General features: G+C 36.6%; 2 protein-coding genes and 1 pseudogene across 2 annotated transcripts; 1 reads left to right on the top strand and 2 right to left on the bottom strand.

Annotated features, from left to right (window-relative positions):
* Positions 1-1,485: 1,485 nt before the first annotated feature.
* Positions 1,486-2,415, top strand: LOC137714380 (uncharacterized). The gene is made up of 2 exons (XM_068453612.1): positions 1,486-1,821; positions 1,903-2,415. Exons 1-2 carry the CDS (start codon positions 1,486-1,488, stop codon positions 2,413-2,415), a joined length of 849 nt encoding a protein of 282 aa, XP_068309713.1.
* Positions 2,416-6,382: 3,967 nt separating this feature from the next.
* Positions 6,383-7,649, bottom strand: LOC137714784 (uncharacterized; annotated as a pseudogene).
* A 6,084-nt stretch (positions 7,650-13,733) lies between these two features.
* On the bottom strand, positions 13,734-19,029 carry LOC137715934 (mRNA-decapping enzyme-like protein). Its single transcript, XM_068455298.1, has 8 exons — positions 18,626-19,029; positions 18,452-18,492; positions 18,283-18,332; positions 17,338-17,482; positions 16,452-16,508; positions 15,978-16,104; positions 14,784-15,239; positions 13,734-14,360 (listed from the first exon to the last, which is right to left on the bottom strand). The coding sequence occupies exons 1-8, from the start codon at positions 18,782-18,784 to the stop codon at positions 14,304-14,306; spliced, it is 1,092 nt and encodes a 363-aa protein (XP_068311399.1). The 5' UTR covers positions 18,785-19,029; the 3' UTR covers positions 13,734-14,303.
* Positions 19,030-19,793: the final 764 nt, after the last annotated feature.

Here is a 19,793-nt window from a genome sequence, read left to right as displayed (position 1 = left end):
GCGATTGAGTGATACTAACTGTTTGTGGGAGCTATGAATGGATAGGAATGCATTTGCAGTTTTATGTGATTTACTACAAACTCGTGGTGGATTGGTAGATGATGGTCATGTTACAATAGAGGAGCAAGTAGCTACTTTTGTTAACATATTAGCCCACCACAATAAAAATAGGTCAATGCAAGTTAGATTTTTTAGGTCTGGTGAAACTATTAGTCGATATGTCCGTAGAGTATTGCGTGCATTACTCAGTTTGCAAGATGTGTTGTTTGCAAAACCAACCCCTATCCCAGAGGATTGCACGGAATCGAGATGGAAATGCTTTAAGGTAATAATCATAGTAAAATCATTAATAACATAATTATTTGTAATTGCTAATTAATATAAGTTTTTCTTTTGTCTAGGGTTGCTTAGGAGCGCTAGATGGAACATACATAGGGGTCACTGTGCCTGATGTCGATAGACCAAGATATAGAACAAGGAAGGGTCATATAGCAACTAATGTGTTAGGCGTATGCACACACGACTACTGATTCGAGAGTTCTTGGTGACGCTGTTACTAGAGCTAATGGCCTCAAGGTCCCAACTGGTAAGATAAACAAGCACCTAGTATTTTTCCTTACCTTTGTTGGCCAACAACTAAAATTTATTATCAACTAATATAGGTACATATTATTTGGTTGATTCCGGATATACGAATGGTGAGGGTTTTCTGGCACCGTATAGAGGCACTAGATACCATTTGCAAGAGTGGGAAAAGAATTCACGTGCACCTAGGAATCATGAAGAATATTTTAATATGAAACACTCACGTGCTAGGAATGTCATTGAGAGATGTTTTAGCCTCCTCAAACGACGTTGTGCTATCTTACGAAGTCCTTCCCACTATCCAATCAAGATTCAGGGACGAATGATCACCGCATGTAGTTTACTTCATAATTTTATCAGAATGTATATGGTAGTTGATCCTGAAGAAAATGCAAGGCTTGCATTTGATGAATTACCTATAGGGGAAGATTTACCAGAAGTATTAGCCTACATTGAAACCATTGAGTCAAGCCAAATATGGACTCAATGGAGGGATGATCTTGCAAGAGAAATATATGATGAGTGGAGAGGAAGGAGGGCTTGAAAATTGGTTAACATGGTAGTTGTTGTAATTGTCTTTTAGATGTGGACTCAATTTAGTTGTTGTAATTGGCTTGAAAATTCGTAACATCAAGACTATTGAGATGTTTGTTATTGTAATATGGTAATTGGGAGTTATCTAGATGTTATGGCTTATTTGATATGTTTATTTGTGTTACTAAATTTTAATAAATTTTAAAATTAGGGTGTAGTCATTGTCATTTGATTTGGCTTATTTGATTTGGTAATTGATTAGTACAACTAATATAAATTTAGTCATTGTCATTTGATTTGGTTTATTTGATTTGGTAATTGATTAGTACAACTAATATAAATTTATTTGTGTTACTTGTGTAATATATGGCTTATTTGATAGATTATATGGCCACTTTTCGTAATTGGATTGATCATGAGGAGGATGTACTACTTACCATCCTCGAGGAGATGGTTGTTGATGGTGTTAGGTGTGAGACCGGCAATTTTAAGGCTGGTACTTTTGTAACAGTTGCCTCCAAGATGAGGGAACAGATTCCTGGCATTAATATAAAGCCGAAGCATATACAAAACAAATTGAAGCGTCTGAAAGAAAAGTATTCCTTTGCATATGACATGATGAATACATCTGGATTTGGTTGGGATGATAAGAAAAAATGTGTTGTTGTGGATAGTGACAAAATACTACAGGAGTGGGTGAAGGTAAATTTTTTTTCTTCTTATTCTTTATCAATTAGTTGCTTTGAAAGTCTTAACCTTGATTTCTTTGGGTTCTTATTGTAGAAACATCACAATGCATGTTGCAAACCAAATAAGCCATTCCCGTTGTATCCACGGCTATGTACGGTGTTTGGGAGAGACCAAGCCACGGGTAGCATTGCTGAATCAGCGGCAGATACAATTGAAAATATGGGTTTGGAAAGTGAGGATTGTGAGACTTCTGAGATACCTCCGCTTTCACCTACCCCATCTCCTTCTGTTGCTACATCTAGTGCTTCTCAACCTGTTAGGAAGAGGAAGAGGAGCATGAATGATGGTGATGCAAATATTGTATCTGTTATCAGTGAAGGTTGGAATAAAGCTGTTACTGAAATGAAGAAATTAGGTGAAAGTTTTACTTTTAGAGAAGCAAAAGCTAGACTACCTTCTGAGCTTCAGGCCATGGGTCTCCCATACGATCAGGTGTTAAGAATTTCAATGAAGTTAGTGAAAGATACCGATCTGATGGGTATTTGGACCACCTTGGATGACTTACAGAAGCCAGATTTCATTAAAGTGTTTATGGAGAGCCTTTGAGGTTTTAGTATTTGTGGTTTTAGTATGGGGAACTTTATCAACTTCTAAGTGTTTTCATTATTACTTTAGCAAGACATTATTTGTTTTTTAAGTCAGGACGAATGTTTGATTTCGGATATTTCATGTTTAAGTTATGCATATTTCATTTTCTTTGTTTAAGTTCTAAATGTTTAAACCCTAAAATGTTTACGATATGCATGATCATTAAACTTATATATTTTTCAACATTTGTCATGTGCTCTTATGTGGTTTGCCTTGTTCCTACAATGGGGAATATTTAGAGGGGTGTCCTTCTAAACAAGGCCAATTCTAATGTTTGTAGAACCTAAACTCCCTGAACAACAACCCACAATTGAAAGGACCAAAATTAGGGACTAAAAATTGAATTGGGGTGTGGGTTTTGCAATTTGCACAATAAAATTTGATGGGTTTGTGGTGAAAATTCTAATGGAGGTGTAGAAAACGGGAAAAATTACAAATTTTAAAGGGGTTTGCATGTGAAACACAACATATACCTATTAAAATTTGGACCAAGAAAAACAAATAATGGATAATAGTGTTCAAATTTGAACAACTTATTAAAAAAAAAAAAAAGTCATGTCCCATTCCGCCCATAAAATTGTACCAAACAACAGCGGAACATGGGTATTTTAGTCATTTTAATCTTTTGGTTCTGTTTCGTCCATGTGCTACCAAACGCAGGACGGAACAACCGTCTTGTTCCGTCCTGCGCGTACCAAACATAACACAGAACATCTGTTCCGTCCCGTCCCGTCCCGTCTGCGTACCAAACGCTACCTGACAGAACGCAGTGGGACGGAACGCACTCGTCCCACGTTTGGTGCACCAAATTATTTGGGACACGTTGTTCCGTTGAACGAATTGTAGTCATTTTTTCGTTCCACCTTCCCCTTGGAACAACTTGTTCCTGCCCATGGAACACAAAATTATAATTTTTTTGGACAACAATACCCCTCTTTTTCATTAATTCCACTGTCTACCCTCCGTCTCTCCTGTAGCCGCCTCCTCCTCCATCACAAACCCAGTAGCTTAACCATGGCTAACCCAATCCCAGCAAACCATCTGAACCCAAACCCACCTTCCTCCTGTTGCCTCTCTCCTCTTTGCTAGTCCCATGACAAGACCGTGCCAACGACGCCTTGGACTCGTATAGCAAGCACTATCGGGCCTCTTCTGACGCGACAAAAAGCGCGAAGAGGAGACCAAAGCCGTCGCTGATGATGTCAAAGCTCCTCCACCGTCGCCTGTTCAGTCCCTCCGCACTCTACCTTCTTCTATGGTGCTGTCACCATAGTCAGGCCGTCATTGTAAGCCTAGGGAGGACGACGACGACGACGCTGCAGAAATTGATTGAAATGAATTTGCAGATTTGAAGATCCGACGAAGCCCTTGTAAATTGAAAAAAAACAATTTTGGATTTTTCTGTTTTTGATTTGAAGAGAAAGAAATTAAAAGAAGAGAAATATGGGTTTGAATTGAAGAGAAAGAAAATGAAATGAAGAGAAAGTATGAGTTTGATTTACTGAGTTTGATTTTTACTGGGAGCAATCTGGGCATGCGAAGAACAAGAAGCATATGGAAGAAGAGAAAATACAGAAACAGGGGGAGAGAGAGTCAAGTAAAAAGGTGTGTATAATAATAATAATAATAAACTATTGATAAAATGAATTAATAAAATGACAAAAAAAGTATTGATATTCGCTAGTGTAAAAAATATATCATAGATAAGCATATATGTGTTGAACTATGAACAACTAAAAAATTGTCCCGTCCTATTCCATCGCATAAACATTGCATCAAACAACAAATGAAATATGGATAAGTTAGTCATTTACTCTTTTGTTCCAATCGCCATGTGCTTACCAAACGCAAAACAGAACAATCGTTCCGTTTCATTCTGTGCGTACCAAACAATATAAAACCTTCGTTCCTTGCTGTTTGCGTACCAAACGGTACCTCAAGGAACCTCTCTAAAGTTATACAGTTGGTACCAAATCAATTTTATAACTTTAGAGAGGTTATGACTTAATAGAGGTGTAGTTAAAAAAAAAAAAAAAAGAGAATATTTTTTGACTGATTTATTCTTAATGAATGTTGTATTTCCTAAATAGGATTCCTTAGGTGCCAAGTATTTTGTTTCTTGCATATTTTTGTACTCATTGATAATTAAGCTATGTGGAGGCATATTTTCTTAACATGTGACCAAGAAAAATTATACATTATTACAACATGGAGTTTATTTCAATACATAACTGGTCCTAAGTTGGGACCGAAATATTTTTATGCCTTTAAGGAGGTTATTCCATTATATAGTATTACTTTTGAAAGGTTTTACTGTATTTACTTTGAAAATCACGGCTTGAAAAAGTTTGTTGGGACTGTGAGTACAATACGAGATGTCCAACCAAGCAGCGTAAAGGAAAATGACAATCTCATATTTTTTTTACTCGTACAATCTCTCTTTATTTGTGGATATTAAACGAAATGGTTATTGAACCAAATAAATCACATGGAAATAACAAGCAAAATTAAACATGAATGTTAGTGTAGGGAATATAAAAGGTGTTGGCTATCATTTTTCGTGTGAATTGCTGCATTTTTTGTGTGAAATGAGTTTTTTGCCCTTATATTTTCGTCAATACTTGGATACACAAAATGTTGCTTGGAAATTTAAAGTTTTTTAGTTTTGCATTTTTGGTTTGGGTAAGCTTTTTTTTTTTTTTTTGGGAGCAACATTATTATCCACACTAAGGGCGAGGGTAGACATGGCAATTTTTGACATGTCCTGTTCGACATGAAATTAATAAGTTTTCGGGTCGTTATCGGGTAACCCAATAAACACCTGTTAAGATGACGAGTTGGTCTAGATATACATGTGGGTAACCCGTTACACGATAAGAAAAATATTAATTTAATAATTTTATACCACTAAAAAAATACTATAATTAACAATAATATGATTTAATCCCTAACTGAATTTAAAGTTAAAGTGTGTGTGTGTATATTTTTTTAAAATTAAATTTAGAAAATTGATGACTATTCTCAACCGTCCAATGTTTTTCTCAGCCCTAAATCAGACTATCTCGCATTCTCAAAGGTGCGAACCAAAGCAGCTGTCCTTTTTCTCTCAAACTAAACTCTCGAATCTTAGTCTCGAAGCTCAACTTCGGCCAGCCACGAGTCCACGACCAACCTCTCCAGTCTCCCTCCAGCACACCATTGTCACCACATATGACCTAGTAACCTACCACCAGTTGATTTGCTACTTTTTTTCTCCGATTCTCTTTCTCTGGATTGAGCAAACCTCGAGCATTGATCGAGCTAATTGTTGATTCTTTCGAATTACTTCCAAAATATAGAGTTTTGCTTCGAATTAGGTTTCGAATTAAGATTGGTTTCGTTTCTTTAATTTGGGGTTTTTCATTTCAAATTAGTTTTCGAAGTAATATTTATGTGGCAGTGGGGTATGTGCAAATTTAGAAGAAAAAAAATATTTTTCTTAATGGAGTCATTTTACTTGGTTAAAATAACCTGGCCTGTTAAGAATCCATTAACATAATAGGTGTGATAGAACACGACCCGTTAAGATACCAAGTGTTACACGAACACGGCAAACACGACCCATTTCCCAAGCCTAGCAAAGGGATGAGTTTAGCCTCACAATGAGCTAGCAATAATGTGGTTCAAATTTACCTTTGGTGAGAATTGAACCTAAGACCTCTCACTTACAAGTGAAGAGGAATACTACTAGCCTGTAGTACTAAAGGGCTAGTGTAAAATAAGTAAAACTAAAATACCTTAAAAAACTTAACCTTAAAATGGGAATTCCGCCTTTTTTTTTTTTATAAAAAAAATAATGAAGGGACGTACCTAAAATGATTATTTCAAGTAAAACTAAAATGCCTTCAAAAACTTAACCCTAAAATGATTATTTCAATTAACCCAAGCTACAAAAAGTCTGTAATATCTCAAACAGAACTAAAAATTATTTGAACCTCAAATTCTTTCAGAAAAATTCCAGCTATCACTAGTCATTCAGGCAATATGTCCTAAAATTATCACAGGGCACAACGTAACTTCTCTCGACCTGCACTTTAGACCCCTCGAGTGTAGCCCCCTGCTTTGTCAACGAAAATAACGCGTTGATCCACCATCTGCAAGTAGTTATAGTAGTGTCAAGAAACATTCCCGGACTGAAGTGAGAGAAAAGAACTAATGCAGTCTTACCTTCCCATTCCTGTTCGTCAGAGCGTTCTGGGCCTCCTCTTCTCTTTCAAAGGTCACATATATCCAAATCCTTTTGACTTGTTTGTAGTTGCATTTCGCGATATGTGAACTGAAAAGGAATAACGATAGCAGGATGTTTGAAATTTGCAGCTTATTAAGCCTAAGCTTGTATCGACAAGATTAGGGCATTACCTTGAACGACCTTTCCAAATGGCGAAAAAGCTTCGGTTAACACAAGTTCGATAAAAATGTCCGTGTCAAACAATATAACTACGGAGATGCACAAAACAGCCACAGTGTTGATCATATAAGTCACAACGACGAAACCTGCCCTACCCTTCACGTAGCGTAGAAGCTCGTGTGGATGCCAAATACCCGAGTACTATGGTTGTTTCGAAAGGTAAGGCCGAAGAAGGAGTTTAACAATTCATAATAATGCATTCCCGAGTTCAAATTGTATGCTCATATATTTAAGCTTCCATTCCATCAAAGAGAGATTTCCATTTCATTTTCCAGTAAAAATAGCTCCTCCATTCCAAGCATTTCCGAAATCCGTTGGTTTTCGAAAAATCTAATACCTTGAGTTTACAAAGCCTAAATCCGATTACGCGAAATAAACACAAACCATAGAAATCCTTGTTCATTGAGGCAATACTGGTAGTAAAAAAGAAACTACAAACAGGCAATTTGTTGAACCCAAAAAGGAGATTCACAGAGGCAATTCAACAAACAGCTAATCTGCAAATGGGTCTACACAGAGAAATCAAAAATCAAATCTTTTTCATTGGACATAATTGTCTGAGATGATTGAAACATCTCAGTGAAGAGAGAGAGAGAGAGAGAGAGAGATCCTTTGACGAAAAGCTTGGAAAAAAATCCCCTGGAGAAGAGAAAAGTGGGCAGGAGAGATATAGGAGTAGGAATGTGAGGTGTTCCTGAGAAAGCTATTGGACATTGGACATTCGGCCTCTTAACGAAGCCGCCATTTCTTTCAAGAAGAGAGAGAGAGAGAGAGAGAGAGAGAGAGAGAGAGAGGGAGATTTGGTTTTCTTGTTGCGCGGTGCGCGCGTGTCGGCGACAGTATCGTCTCACCAAAATTTGGCTACGATAAATCCAATGGGAGAATGCAAGTCTGGTTTGATATTGAAGTGATTCTGAAAAAAGTTGGTATAAAAAAAAATTGGGAGTTTGGTTTTCTTGTTGCGCGGTGCGCGCGTGTCGGCGACAGTATCGTCTCACCAAAATTTGGCTACGATAAATCCAATGGGAGAATGCAAGTCTGGTTTGATATTGAAGTGATTCTGAAAAAAGTTGGTATAAAAAAAAATTGGGAGTTGTTTTTGTGTTTAGTAAACATTCAGCTTCAGTTTTTTTTCACAGTTTTGGGTGAAAAAAAACAAAAACAAGAAGCTACAAAACCCAGCTTTGAAAAATCGATTTTTTTTCACATCTGTTTTACATAAAAGTTTACCAAACACTATAATACTGTTTTTTTTCTTTTCAAAAGCACTTTTACAAAAAAGTTTATCAAACACTCTGCTGCTTTATTTCATAGTTGCTTATTCTCACAGCACAGCAGAAGCAGTTTTTTTTTTTTCAAAGCACAACAATACCAAACCAGCCCTAAGTCTAACGAGAAAAGGTGTCTAATAAAAAAAACAAAAAAAAAAAAAAAAGAAAAAGGTGAGTAATGCAATGTCCAATGATCAATTGGCGTTTAATGCACATGTCAGGGTATGACCAATCCGATATTGGTTGCCCGATAAAACTGCAATCATAGCAAGATATATAATTCGAATTCACATAAATATAGTTATAATTACTTAGCTAATAAAGCTTTTATCACTGTTCATAGAAGAATCTTCTTCGTAGCACAGCGTCAACGATTCATCTTTTCAAGTTTAGAAACATACTTCAAGCTGATAACATGTTGTAGTGAATAATATTAGAGAGAGAGAGAAAGAAGAAAAGGACAACATAGAGATGGAAGAAGGGACTTAGTTGTCTGGCTCAATTGATTTCCTCTTGGCCTTGTGCCTTTATTTATATTAATCATGACGGGGCTTTACTTCCCTCCAAGTAATATGAATTACATAAAAAAAAAAAAAGGATATTCTAGATCCTATAAGATTCTTACTTCTAGTTTACACCATTCCTGTAATAATACCAACTGCAACAATAAACAATTTTTCAAGGGTAGTTTTCTATTTCAAGCTCAAGATTCCTAGATGTTTATGGATCAGAATCACGATTGAGTAGAAGTCTATAATTCATGAGTATAGAGTTGTTCGCATAATCTTTAATCAGTGAAATTCTTATGTTAATGTCACATCGCAGACCCAAGGTCAATGGAAAAATTAATCCACCCTCAGTGTTTGAATACAAGTAAAAGGAAACGTATTCAAAAATTGGTTAAAAATAAATTCTCTTATACAAATAACACTAAAAGCCTTACAATTAGTAAAAATAAATAGAATTCTTAAAATCCCTCATCTAACACAAATTCAGCTCCTCTAGTTCGTATTTTGACAAATAATTCATCTGAAAAATAAAGGGTAAGGGGTGAGTAACCACCGTCGCATATTTAGTATAATATATCATATGTCAGTCAAGCGATATTGTTTTACACACGCTAGAAAATAACATAATAATTATATCGAAAACTGTATCCACATAATTTCATATCCCTTCAATGTTGATTATTCTTCATAAAATGTATCTCACCACGTGATCCCTATATTGGTCCCCTAAAGTATCTGTGTCACGCCCCAATCCCGACATACGTCCAGAATTGACACATGACGTCACCAAAAATCCGTATCTATCATATCCCACCTCCGGGATATGGGCAAGCACAACCCAAAAATCGAATCGCATGGTTATTTTTCGTATGTTTATGGCTGCATCTAACCTCCCCGTTAGACTGCTTACGTACCCTAAACAGGGATCAAGCCATTCGTAGTTCGTCATGCACAATAATTGACATATAACACAGTCCGATTAAGTCGAAAGGCATAACATTTCTCAATCAATCAATAGAACTTGACAAGCATGAAAATACTAGACTCAGGGTTACATAACAAACCCATCTGAAAAACATGATTTCCCCTCCAACTATATATAAATCATTATGTCGCAACATGATACCACAATTCACAACATATATCACTTCAAAGAACCAACGAAGCACAATACCATTCTCTAGCCACATTTATCAATAAATCTAATCATAACAATAACCATGATATCCAACATAACAATCCCACATGACGATTAACCTTTCCACTTCATCCATCACATAAATCATCACGTTTCCCACATAAAATCACATTTCATAATGTGTAACATAGTTAAGAATTAACAAAGTACACTTATTCTCTAGAAATATTAATCAACTAAAATACTCATGATAATCACACTCATATCCAACGTCATTCCATAATCATATCAATCAATAATGTCAACCATCACATCATCAATAACACATACAACAAGTCGAAATGCAAGGCTAGAGCAACACAATTCAGTTGAAGACTACATCTTTGAAAAAGGGAATTTTGGACCACCCAACGGACCAAGGCTCCAAAGGGGATTCCGGACCATCACTCAACGGAATCCAAACAGAACTCAGTTCCAGACCACCCAACCGAACTGAACGGAAGTCCAAGAAGCATAACAACGTCTCGAAGGAACAAGACATGATTCAAGTTACCCAATTCACGAAACTCAACAAAACGAAGCAATATTGAGCACAAATCCACATCACAATGGATTATCGGTTATTTACTAGACCTCACATCTCCCAAGCAATTCAATATGCATTTCAATCACATGTCACAATCATTTCCAATACACAAGTCAAATCACATTTCACTTCATCATACCAATCACTATACTTCCAACATTATATCTCAATACATAGCTTGTAACATATCAAGGAATCACGAAGCACAATATTAATGTTTACTTACGTTAATCAGTCAGTGAGATAACATATCATTTCACGAATTTAATTAAAGAACTCTACATAATTCCCAACTTGGGTTAAGAATAATAACATGGTAATTCTAATTTATTTTCACAATATCTATTATGGGTAATTCTCATCTACTCGAATTTAGGATTCTAAGATCACCTTACGGAATGAACAAGAGCAAAGATTCCGGACCACTCAACGGAATCCAACAACATTGGGTTCTGGACCACTCAACGGAACCAAAATATCAAGCGGTTTCTCATAATCTACCCAGACCTGTCATATGTAAAGTCAATGCCAATATTATGGAATTGGTGCACAGGCAAATCAGGCACCTAGACAAGCTGGGAGGCTCGGGTGAGGGACAATAAAATAAGCTTGTGATACAATAATAAAACTAGCCATCAATCATAATTTATAAACCTTGAATATAAATCTTTCATAAGAAATCAATACCCTACTTTTGAAAGCTCCGAGGGAGTCACCCAAACATCCAAAAGGTCATTTTAAACAACCATAACATCTCACACCCATATTCACATACACACAATGAAAGTAGAATTAGGGCGACATTGTTCATCCAAAGCCTACACCTTTGCAACCATCTCAAACTAAACTCAATGAACTAAGGTGGATACAATCCCGGACCATCACTCAACGGGATCGCGAAGTAAGAAGGATTCTGGACCATCACTCAACGGAACCCAAACAAAGACACGATTCCTGACCATCACTCAACGGAATCGCAGAGTGGAGTAGGAAGGATTCCGGACCATCACTCAACGAAATCCAAACCAGGATACGATTCCGGACCATCACTCAACGGAATCGCGGAGTACATTGCATAACCACCAATCAATGAAACAACACATGAATCAAGTTGCTCAAGTTATAAAGGCTCAACGAAACAAGAAATGAAATAATGAAACGAGCATTGACACATATTTCAAAGCAACAAACCCCATGACAATGGGTTAACGGTCCACCACTAGCCCTCACCTTCATCAAATCAAGCCAATCATACAAAAAAAACCATATTTCCAATATGCACGTCAAATCCCACTTCATATAACAATATCCTTGGCTAAATATGAAAGTTAACAATTTATAGGAAAAACGATTATAAAACCATTTCATATTCACATATATTAAAGTCACTCACATTTCATCATAACATACCATCTATGTACATCAAACACCTTTCGAATATGCACGTCAATTCACATACCATGATCATCATCAGTACACAAGCCAAATCATGTTTGATAAACATAGGTCTATGGCTAAACATATACAAATATATATATATATATATATATATATATATATATATAATCACATTTCAATAGAATCACATTATAAGACCAAGTCAAATTCACCGATGATACCAATATAAGAAATCAAGGTAGTAACCATATCACATATGTTCAAGTCACTCTCTAACCAATGTAGGCCCATTAGACTTCACTTAAGTCTCCCATAGTACTAATTTTATTATTTAGAACATTCCGAGACATGTTGACCATAAATCAATTCTCGATCAACGATGGGGTCCACAACAAACCGCAAATCAGATTTACGATTCATAACTTCCCAAAGTCCACATTATGCTTCGAGGATAACATACTAAAGTTTCATTTTGATCCAATGGTCGAATTGTCGACAATCACACAAACAAGTGGCGGTCCAAATTGATCACCACACCAAACAATTGAATCTTTGGAAACCAAGCTAGACATAGGTTCACATGGTCACTAGAAGGTATTTGAAACCTAGACAACACTCGTGAACGATCCCACGCACCGCCACACGCGGTGGAAGTCAAGATGGAGGTTTTACAAATCCTGAATTTCAACATTAACTAGATGAGCTCAAATTTACGTGGTAGTTAGAGCTCAACAAGGTAAACACTTTTCACAACTAGGCCGACGCTAAATTCTAACCGGAAACCGTCCAATTTCACCGGAGAAAACCGGATTTCTAGGGTTCTAAACACCCAACTCTAAAATGAATACGAAAGCACAAACTAAGCATACCCACTTGAAGATTATGAAGAGTAGATGAAGTTTCATACCTCACTCGAAGGAAATCGTTGCCGGAATCGCCAGAAAAATGATAAGACCGCCGGAAAAGTCGTGGACTTTGCGACCTTGAACTGCAAAGATGGAAAAGAAATGGGTAAATCTAACATCATAGAGATGTAGTGCTCGTCAAGAGCTTTCCATGGACACCAAGATCATCTAAAACGGAGCTCGGATGAAAAAGATACAAGCGGGTCAAGTTTGGTGGGTTTATGGGTCAAATTTCCCCCTAAAACGGGTTAGTGCAGTTTCCATCTCCCATTTTCTGAAAACCCTCTCCTCCTTTTCTGGAGGTTTTCCTCCCATTTATAGCATTTTGGTAATATTACCAAAATGCCACCAACTTTAAACGAGTCTAACTTCTCTGTTCGGACTCGGAAATAAGATCTGTTTACTCCTACACGCTCATGGAATTGAACTCTACCTAACCAATTCAAGAGTTGACCGAAAAGGTCGAGAAAATTAGAAATGACTAAAGTAACCCTAACTTCGTTTTTCTCAAATTTGGAGAAATAAAGAACTAGTTCCAATCAAATCTTCGAAATACGTCAAGAACAAAATAAAATAATAATTATAGGGACGGGATATCACAATCTGTGTGTAATACATTTATCCTTTGGACAACCCAACATTGAAGTTCTCATGCTCCATGAAAATTTCCAAGTAATCACACTTAAATTGTATACATACGCATTGCAAATATTCACATGAACTCAAACATGCTTGACTTGAAAGTAGATAAAGATAATGAGAAATAGATAAAAACTCTTGATAGTTCGTGATTTTCATCCATTTTGAAAATAAGAATTTTGTGACCACATTACATAAATTACTCATCTCGATCGATAGCTAGAACCCCGACCAAAAAAAGCTCAGTAACAATCTCCACATATCGAGCCCTCTAATACCTAAGCTCTCTTTCTTTCTCTTCTTCAAACTAAAAGTGACAGAAAAGAGATGAGAATGAGGCGGCGACAAATAGTCATTGGAGGGCTTGGCGGATAACCTTGGTTTTGAAAATACGGGTTTTCACAGCTAAGTTAAGTCGTCAAGGGGACATTAAATAGCGAAAAAACACTAAAACAATGGTTCATGTGATGCAAATTTGATAACATTTATAACTAAAAATTGACGAGGCGGTACATCCACATTTGGGTCGTAACTGCGGACGCACCCAACAGTCTGAGATGATGTTTACGCAATTTACCTGACAAACTCGCCCATCTACATTCAAGTACAAAACCATTTGCCAATGCCATAACTCAAACTCCATCCGCAATTTGCCGTTAATTGTTTTTGTTATTTGATAATTCATTTTAGACTATGTTTTAACTCCAGAAACTTTTGTTCAAAAAAACATACATTCAAAACTACATGGCACAGACAAATTTAAAACTCAACATACCCCTATATCGAAGTTCCCCTCTCATGAGAATGAGAATCGAAATCCTATACATCACACGCACGCGTTTTAAAGAAGGCACACAATGAACAAAAACAAACCAGCTTCTAGCCTGTGCTGCTTCCTTTAGGTGTTCAGTGGCCTGCGTTAACATGCTGACATTAAAGCTTTTCCGAAAAGGTTACGAGTGGTGTGCCTTCTGGAGTGCTCCATATACCATGTCGATGAATTGATTATCCTACAACGCATGCAAAGCTCGTAATCAAACTATGAACAAGGTTAATGATACTCATAATCAAGAGGAACCGCAAGATTACTCAGCAGTTACTTCAGTCTAGAACTCTAGATAATTGACTCAGTACCCACGACCAATACAATTCAAAAAATTCAAAGTTGTAATGCAAACGGATTTGTCTCCTGGGAAAAAGGCATCAGGAGATATAAATCTAGATATCCGTTCCTTGATATATCCTATAATTACAATCAGCTCCTAATATTTATCAATCATAAAACTACAAAGCGTTCGTGATGCATTTTAAACACTTACCGCAATTTGTGTGAACGAATTTTGAACATTACTGCAAACATGAAATCTTATTCAACTGAAAAATAAAATGAGTGCAATTATATATCTACATAACGATGTTCCGGAAAGACTAACCTGTACAAGCAGCATGAGTGCATTTCGTACTTCATCTCTATTAAGTGGCCCATAGTTAGGAGGGAAAGAAGCAGCAGTGAGAGATGGTGGAGGGGCTGGCGGTGGAAAAGGCTGTAACAAAGGAGCACCATATGGACGTTGCACACTTACAGCAGGGTGAAGAAGAGAAGCAGCACGGCTTGATGCAGTGACAGCTGGCATCGTTGTTGCTGAAGAGGAAGGATGAACAAAAAAAGATGGCTTTACAAGATTACTGGCCAAGTTGGTGGTGTTGTGGGATTCAGGGAGGTTAACGAAAGGGGATAAAGTTGTCAGTGGAGCACATGGAATTCGCATGCCAGGAATACTTGAAGGTGCAACACCGAATGGATGAGAAGGTAGATAGGCTGTCGAAGATGATTGGTAAGGCTGTCCAGTAATTGCTGTAGTTGAAGAATTCACGACAGTCATAGCCGTCTGCAATTAATGTTAGGAAAAATGAATAAGATGTTCCATCGGTCCAAAAATTATATCCATCAGTATGTTCACTCCAATATACATACACATGCAGGGATGACACTATGCATGAACATAAAAAAATCTGCGCCAGAGAAAGGACAAGAGTCAAAGACCCAATCCTAGACCTCCGAGCTGTATACGGACTCATGCTTGTGTTAAGGCATGCATATGTAGGCATCCACTGACCAAGTATATGCTTCCTTGAAATGAGCATAAAACACAGTGCAAACAGGCACATTTAGGAGGTACTCCATTGGCAATTTTATTTATTATTATCTTAAAGGACGAGAACCAACAATCCCACATTAACTACTCATTGCTGAATGTGAGAATATACCAATATTAGCATTAAATGCAGAAATTGTTATAAAATCAAAACATTTTGATTCTACCGCTGCATAGAGCAACCAAAATTCCTCAATCAATGTCACAAAATTAGAAACTCATGAAACCCTAGACAGTTAATACTATAAAATTGGAAAGTCATGTTGGAATCATCCTAGAATCCATATGGTATGACTAGAAAGTCACAAAGTTAAAGTACATCAAACCAGGCACACAAATGGTGCGTAGCTACACTTTTTCCATGGCTACATCACTTGTGTGCTTAAAGACTCCTAGATTATGACCCTGATAGTGCCTAAGTTTTTCACACTAAGCAAGTAAACTAGCTCCATCAAGAGGAAGAGAACATACACTGAAGAAGTTCACAAAAGCCGGATCATCCGGAACATCTGTGACATGAGAGGCAGTTGATGACGATGGCTCCAAAGGACCATCCATAATAACCATGCTTGGGACTGCTTCCAGTTCCTCAAACTCACTACAAAAGCATACATCCTTCCTTCAGTTGTTATCATAACCAAATTGACTAGAATTTCTACAAAATTGCACAACTGAACATTTGAAATCTTATTGAACATAAACGCATAATATCTTATACTATTGTCTTGACACCAGAATATTAATAAATATTCCAAGACTTTTACAACCCTAAAGTTTGCAAGCTCAGCAATATACAAAAAGAAAATATCACCCTTAAAAAGTGATCAATAATACAAAGCCAGAAGTTTATATACTATTGTCAGAAAGGAAAAACATTGTAATACCAGAGTTCAGAAGTAAAGGAAGAACTACATTGGCGCTAAGTAGGGATAAACTGAATATTACCTCTTTGTTGGTGATACCATTGAGTTTTGAGGTACCTTGGAATATGCACTAAGAATCCTGGAGACGCATAAATAAAGATAGAACAGATTTAAAAACAAAGCAAATAAGAATAATATACACTTTGGGAGATTCTCCCCTTTGCCTTTTAACTTTTATATAAATAAGAAGGATAAATAAAATGCAATTCAATCAGGATCCCAGCAAACAGTTGCAATAATAATATCCATAGGACCTGTCATGTAAGAAACCAATATTTAAAACACTAACAAATGCTTTTCCGGAACTTCAGTTTACCGATAAATTAAAGTTACGAGAAGTATATAAGAAAATAAACACTCGAAAGAGTGGTATGCAAAACTATGGCGCTACTACGTCACGATAACCTTAAATTTTCTGTCACCATGAGGTATATTACTTGCATTTAAAGTTTTAAACTAATTCTATGCATATACAAGATAAGTTCCACTGTATCTTTGCACAAAAACTAGACATCATTATTTACCTCCAACAGAGTGAAACTATTAAAGGGTGATTCCCCGGAAGGGTTTTTTCTGCACAACCTATTCAAACAGTGACTGATAACATAGTAAAATACACAGGTAAAAATATCTATTTCAGGAATGTATTAAGTTATTAACATGTATTAAAGTTTAGATCTATCTATTTTTCTTCCTGGTCTTAGAAAAGAAATCTGATATAAATTTTGGATAGTACGTTATTGAAGCTTTTAAGATCTTCGGATATTTAATTGTTATGCACTGTCCACATAATGCCTTATTGTAATAGGAAATCCATTCACTGCCATACAAAGTTGTTGATTGTGTCAATCAAAAATAGCACAAAGATAATAATTTTTCAATCAACTTAAACTGCAAGAAGACAATACCTGTTAAACATATTTGCCACCTCCTCACATTCACTTGGATTGTAGAACCAAATACCATTGACCTCTCGAGCCGCATTTCGATACAATAGATATGGATGTTGGACTTCGAATTCAAAATCTCCCAAGAGATCCTCCACCAAATTTTCTGCTTATGCAAACATACTGGATCATCTTAATATATAGAAATTTAGAAAAGTAAACATAAAATGCATGCCATACAAAAATTAAAAGGAAAACATCATTAAACGTCCAAATAACGTGAGATATAGACTTAAAATTTTTTTTTTTAGAAAGGCTGATAACCAAATCAGAAGATTTTGAAACGTGAGATATAGACTTAAAAAAGAAATACTAGAAAAGCTGATAACTAAATCAGAAGATTTGAAGCCTCGAGTCAATAAAATTAAATTTCTCAATCTCAAATAATTAGCCTATCATGTAGCACACTTGCTGTGTGGAGCACAAGATATTCACCATAGAGTGACAATAGAGCAAGCCAACATGCAGGATCAAATGCATAGGATTTAACACAAGGCAAAGAGAGGAATCAAATTACAAGACAAATAGAACTCGGAAATGTGGTCCAGATTCCAGACTCCAGTAATGATTGGAGACTGGTTCTAATGATATTTGGTACCAGAGCAGGCCAAGCCAGCTTGTAAGAGAAGGACACCCGAGAGCTCATACGCTACTTCAACATATTTTCACTCTTCTAGCATGAGACATTAAGCTTACTATCTAAGTTAAACCCTAAACCCTAAACTATCAGTACATAGCAACTTTTCCGTTATTGAAGCCTATACAAAAGAGTCAAGTTCAGCTCGTAACATGAAAAATCTGATAAACCCCATTCTCAAATACCAATAAAACTTCCAATCCAAGGCAACTACAAATGCAGCGAAACAACGTGGGTCGGGAATTAAAACACAATGCAAATGTACTGACCACTATTCCGCCGGTTCATCACAATGAACTGAAACCGAGGTTGCACATTCCTGGGATAACAGCAACAAAATTAACCCCCAAAACCCAAATTGCAACCAAAAAAAAAAAAAAAACCCAAATCTTACAACACAAAACCCACTAGAAATTTATCACAGTAATGTAAAATTACCTCTTGACCACGAAGAGCGATCCTTCGACGTCCTTGCGACTCTGAAATTTGAAAGAAGAACAAAAATACATATCAATTAGAACGAAAATTATGAAATTAGAAACGGATCATGAGTGGAATTAATGAGAATTAAGCAAAAAAGATGAAAATTTAAGAAGAAAAAAGAAGGATTACCCATTCGCTGAGATCAGTGTTGAACTCGTAGAAGGTGACGTGAGTGGAGGTAATGAGAATTTCCTCGACGGAGGGGTCGATTCGCTGCAGAACCGTCAGATTCAGAAGCTTCGTGCTCTGCTGGTCCAGGTTCGGCGTCAATTTCCCGTTCTGCGACATTTTTCTCCGTCTTCGGTTTCTGCTCCGCCACCGCCCAAATTTGGGAGGAAGAAGCGGAATTTAAGGAAAGCGAAGGTCCAACTCGGATCATGAAACCTTCTTTCTCAAGCGACCCCGCGACGCTGTTATCCACAATGACGAAAATGACCCGGCATTCTTCTGAAGAAGTTCAGGAAGGGAAGGGGGTACTTTCGAGGTTTTGGGTTTATAATTTGTTTCTGGAAAGTTCCAAGCCCACTTCACTGCCAAGCGCTGCTGACCCCCACGCTCTATTTTCCCGCCTTTGTAAGGAAATGTTAAAGACAAACTTGCCCTTTTGTTATTCGAAGGGAATTGATTTCAACGCAACATTTCCCTCACAAGCACACCATATGCTTACTTCTGACCATTCAGATTGAATGAAATATAGAAATTAGACCCAAAAAAAAAAAAAAAAAAAAAAAACAAATAAAATGAGCAAAAACAAAAACAAATGTTCAAATAGAGAAAAAATGCGTCTAAAGCATCACATCTACCATCAAATTCACGTCAATGAATAAAATTAAGAATTTAATTAACCATTTTGTATTTTGATAGATAAATGAAAACCATTATGTTCAATTTTAACTATAAAGAAGGAAAACGTATGTACTGTCATATGTCCTTGGAGAAAATCATAAATTAATATAACTGCCTAAATTATAGTCTCTAGAGAGAGTTAATAGCAAAAGCCGTCATAAAGGGGGAAGGAGGAAGAAAAATAAACTATGTTTCCTTTTTTTTTTCTTCTTCTTTCTTTCTTACCCTTTTAGTTCATTTTCAGAATGACTGTTGCTTGTATTCAAAGAGTGTTCCCCGATTAGTATGTTTGTGAGCGAAATTTCTCGTGACAGCTATAAAATGATTGAAATTCTAGGTGCGGAGATTAAAGTTGTTTGGACGATGTAATGTTGGCTCAGCCAAGTCTTTCGGGGAAACTGATCCCCTCCAACTAACTCGAGTGCATTCCTTCACTGCTGCTTACGTTTTC

Source organism: Pyrus communis, chromosome 14 (genome assembly GCF_963583255.1).
Source record: "Pyrus communis chromosome 14, drPyrComm1.1, whole genome shotgun sequence".
NCBI classification, from domain to species: Eukaryota; Viridiplantae; Streptophyta; class Magnoliopsida; order Rosales; family Rosaceae; genus Pyrus; species Pyrus communis.
The sequence above is the reverse complement of the archived record's forward strand: the minus strand, read 5'-3'. Positions and strand labels throughout refer to the sequence as shown.

Coding starts and splice junctions, on each gene's coding strand:
- LOC137714380 (XM_068453612.1), top strand. CDS start 1,486: ATGGCTTATTTGATAGATTATATGGCCACTTTTCGTAATTGGATTGAT. Junction 1,822..1,902: donor TACTACAGGAGTGGGTGAAG/GTAAATTTTTTT, acceptor TTCTTATTGTAG/AAACATCACAATGCATGTTG.
- LOC137715934 (XM_068455298.1), bottom strand. CDS start 18,784: ATGTCGCAGAACGGGAAATTGACGCCGAACCTGGACCAGCAGAGCACG. Junction 18,333..18,451: donor TCGCTCTTCGTGGTCAAGAG/GTAATTTTACAT, acceptor CTGTTATCCCAG/GAATGTGCAACCTCGGTTTC. Junction 16,105..16,451: donor ATGGTATCACCAACAAAGAG/GTAATATTCAGT, acceptor ATGCTTTTGTAG/TGAGTTTGAGGAACTGGAAG.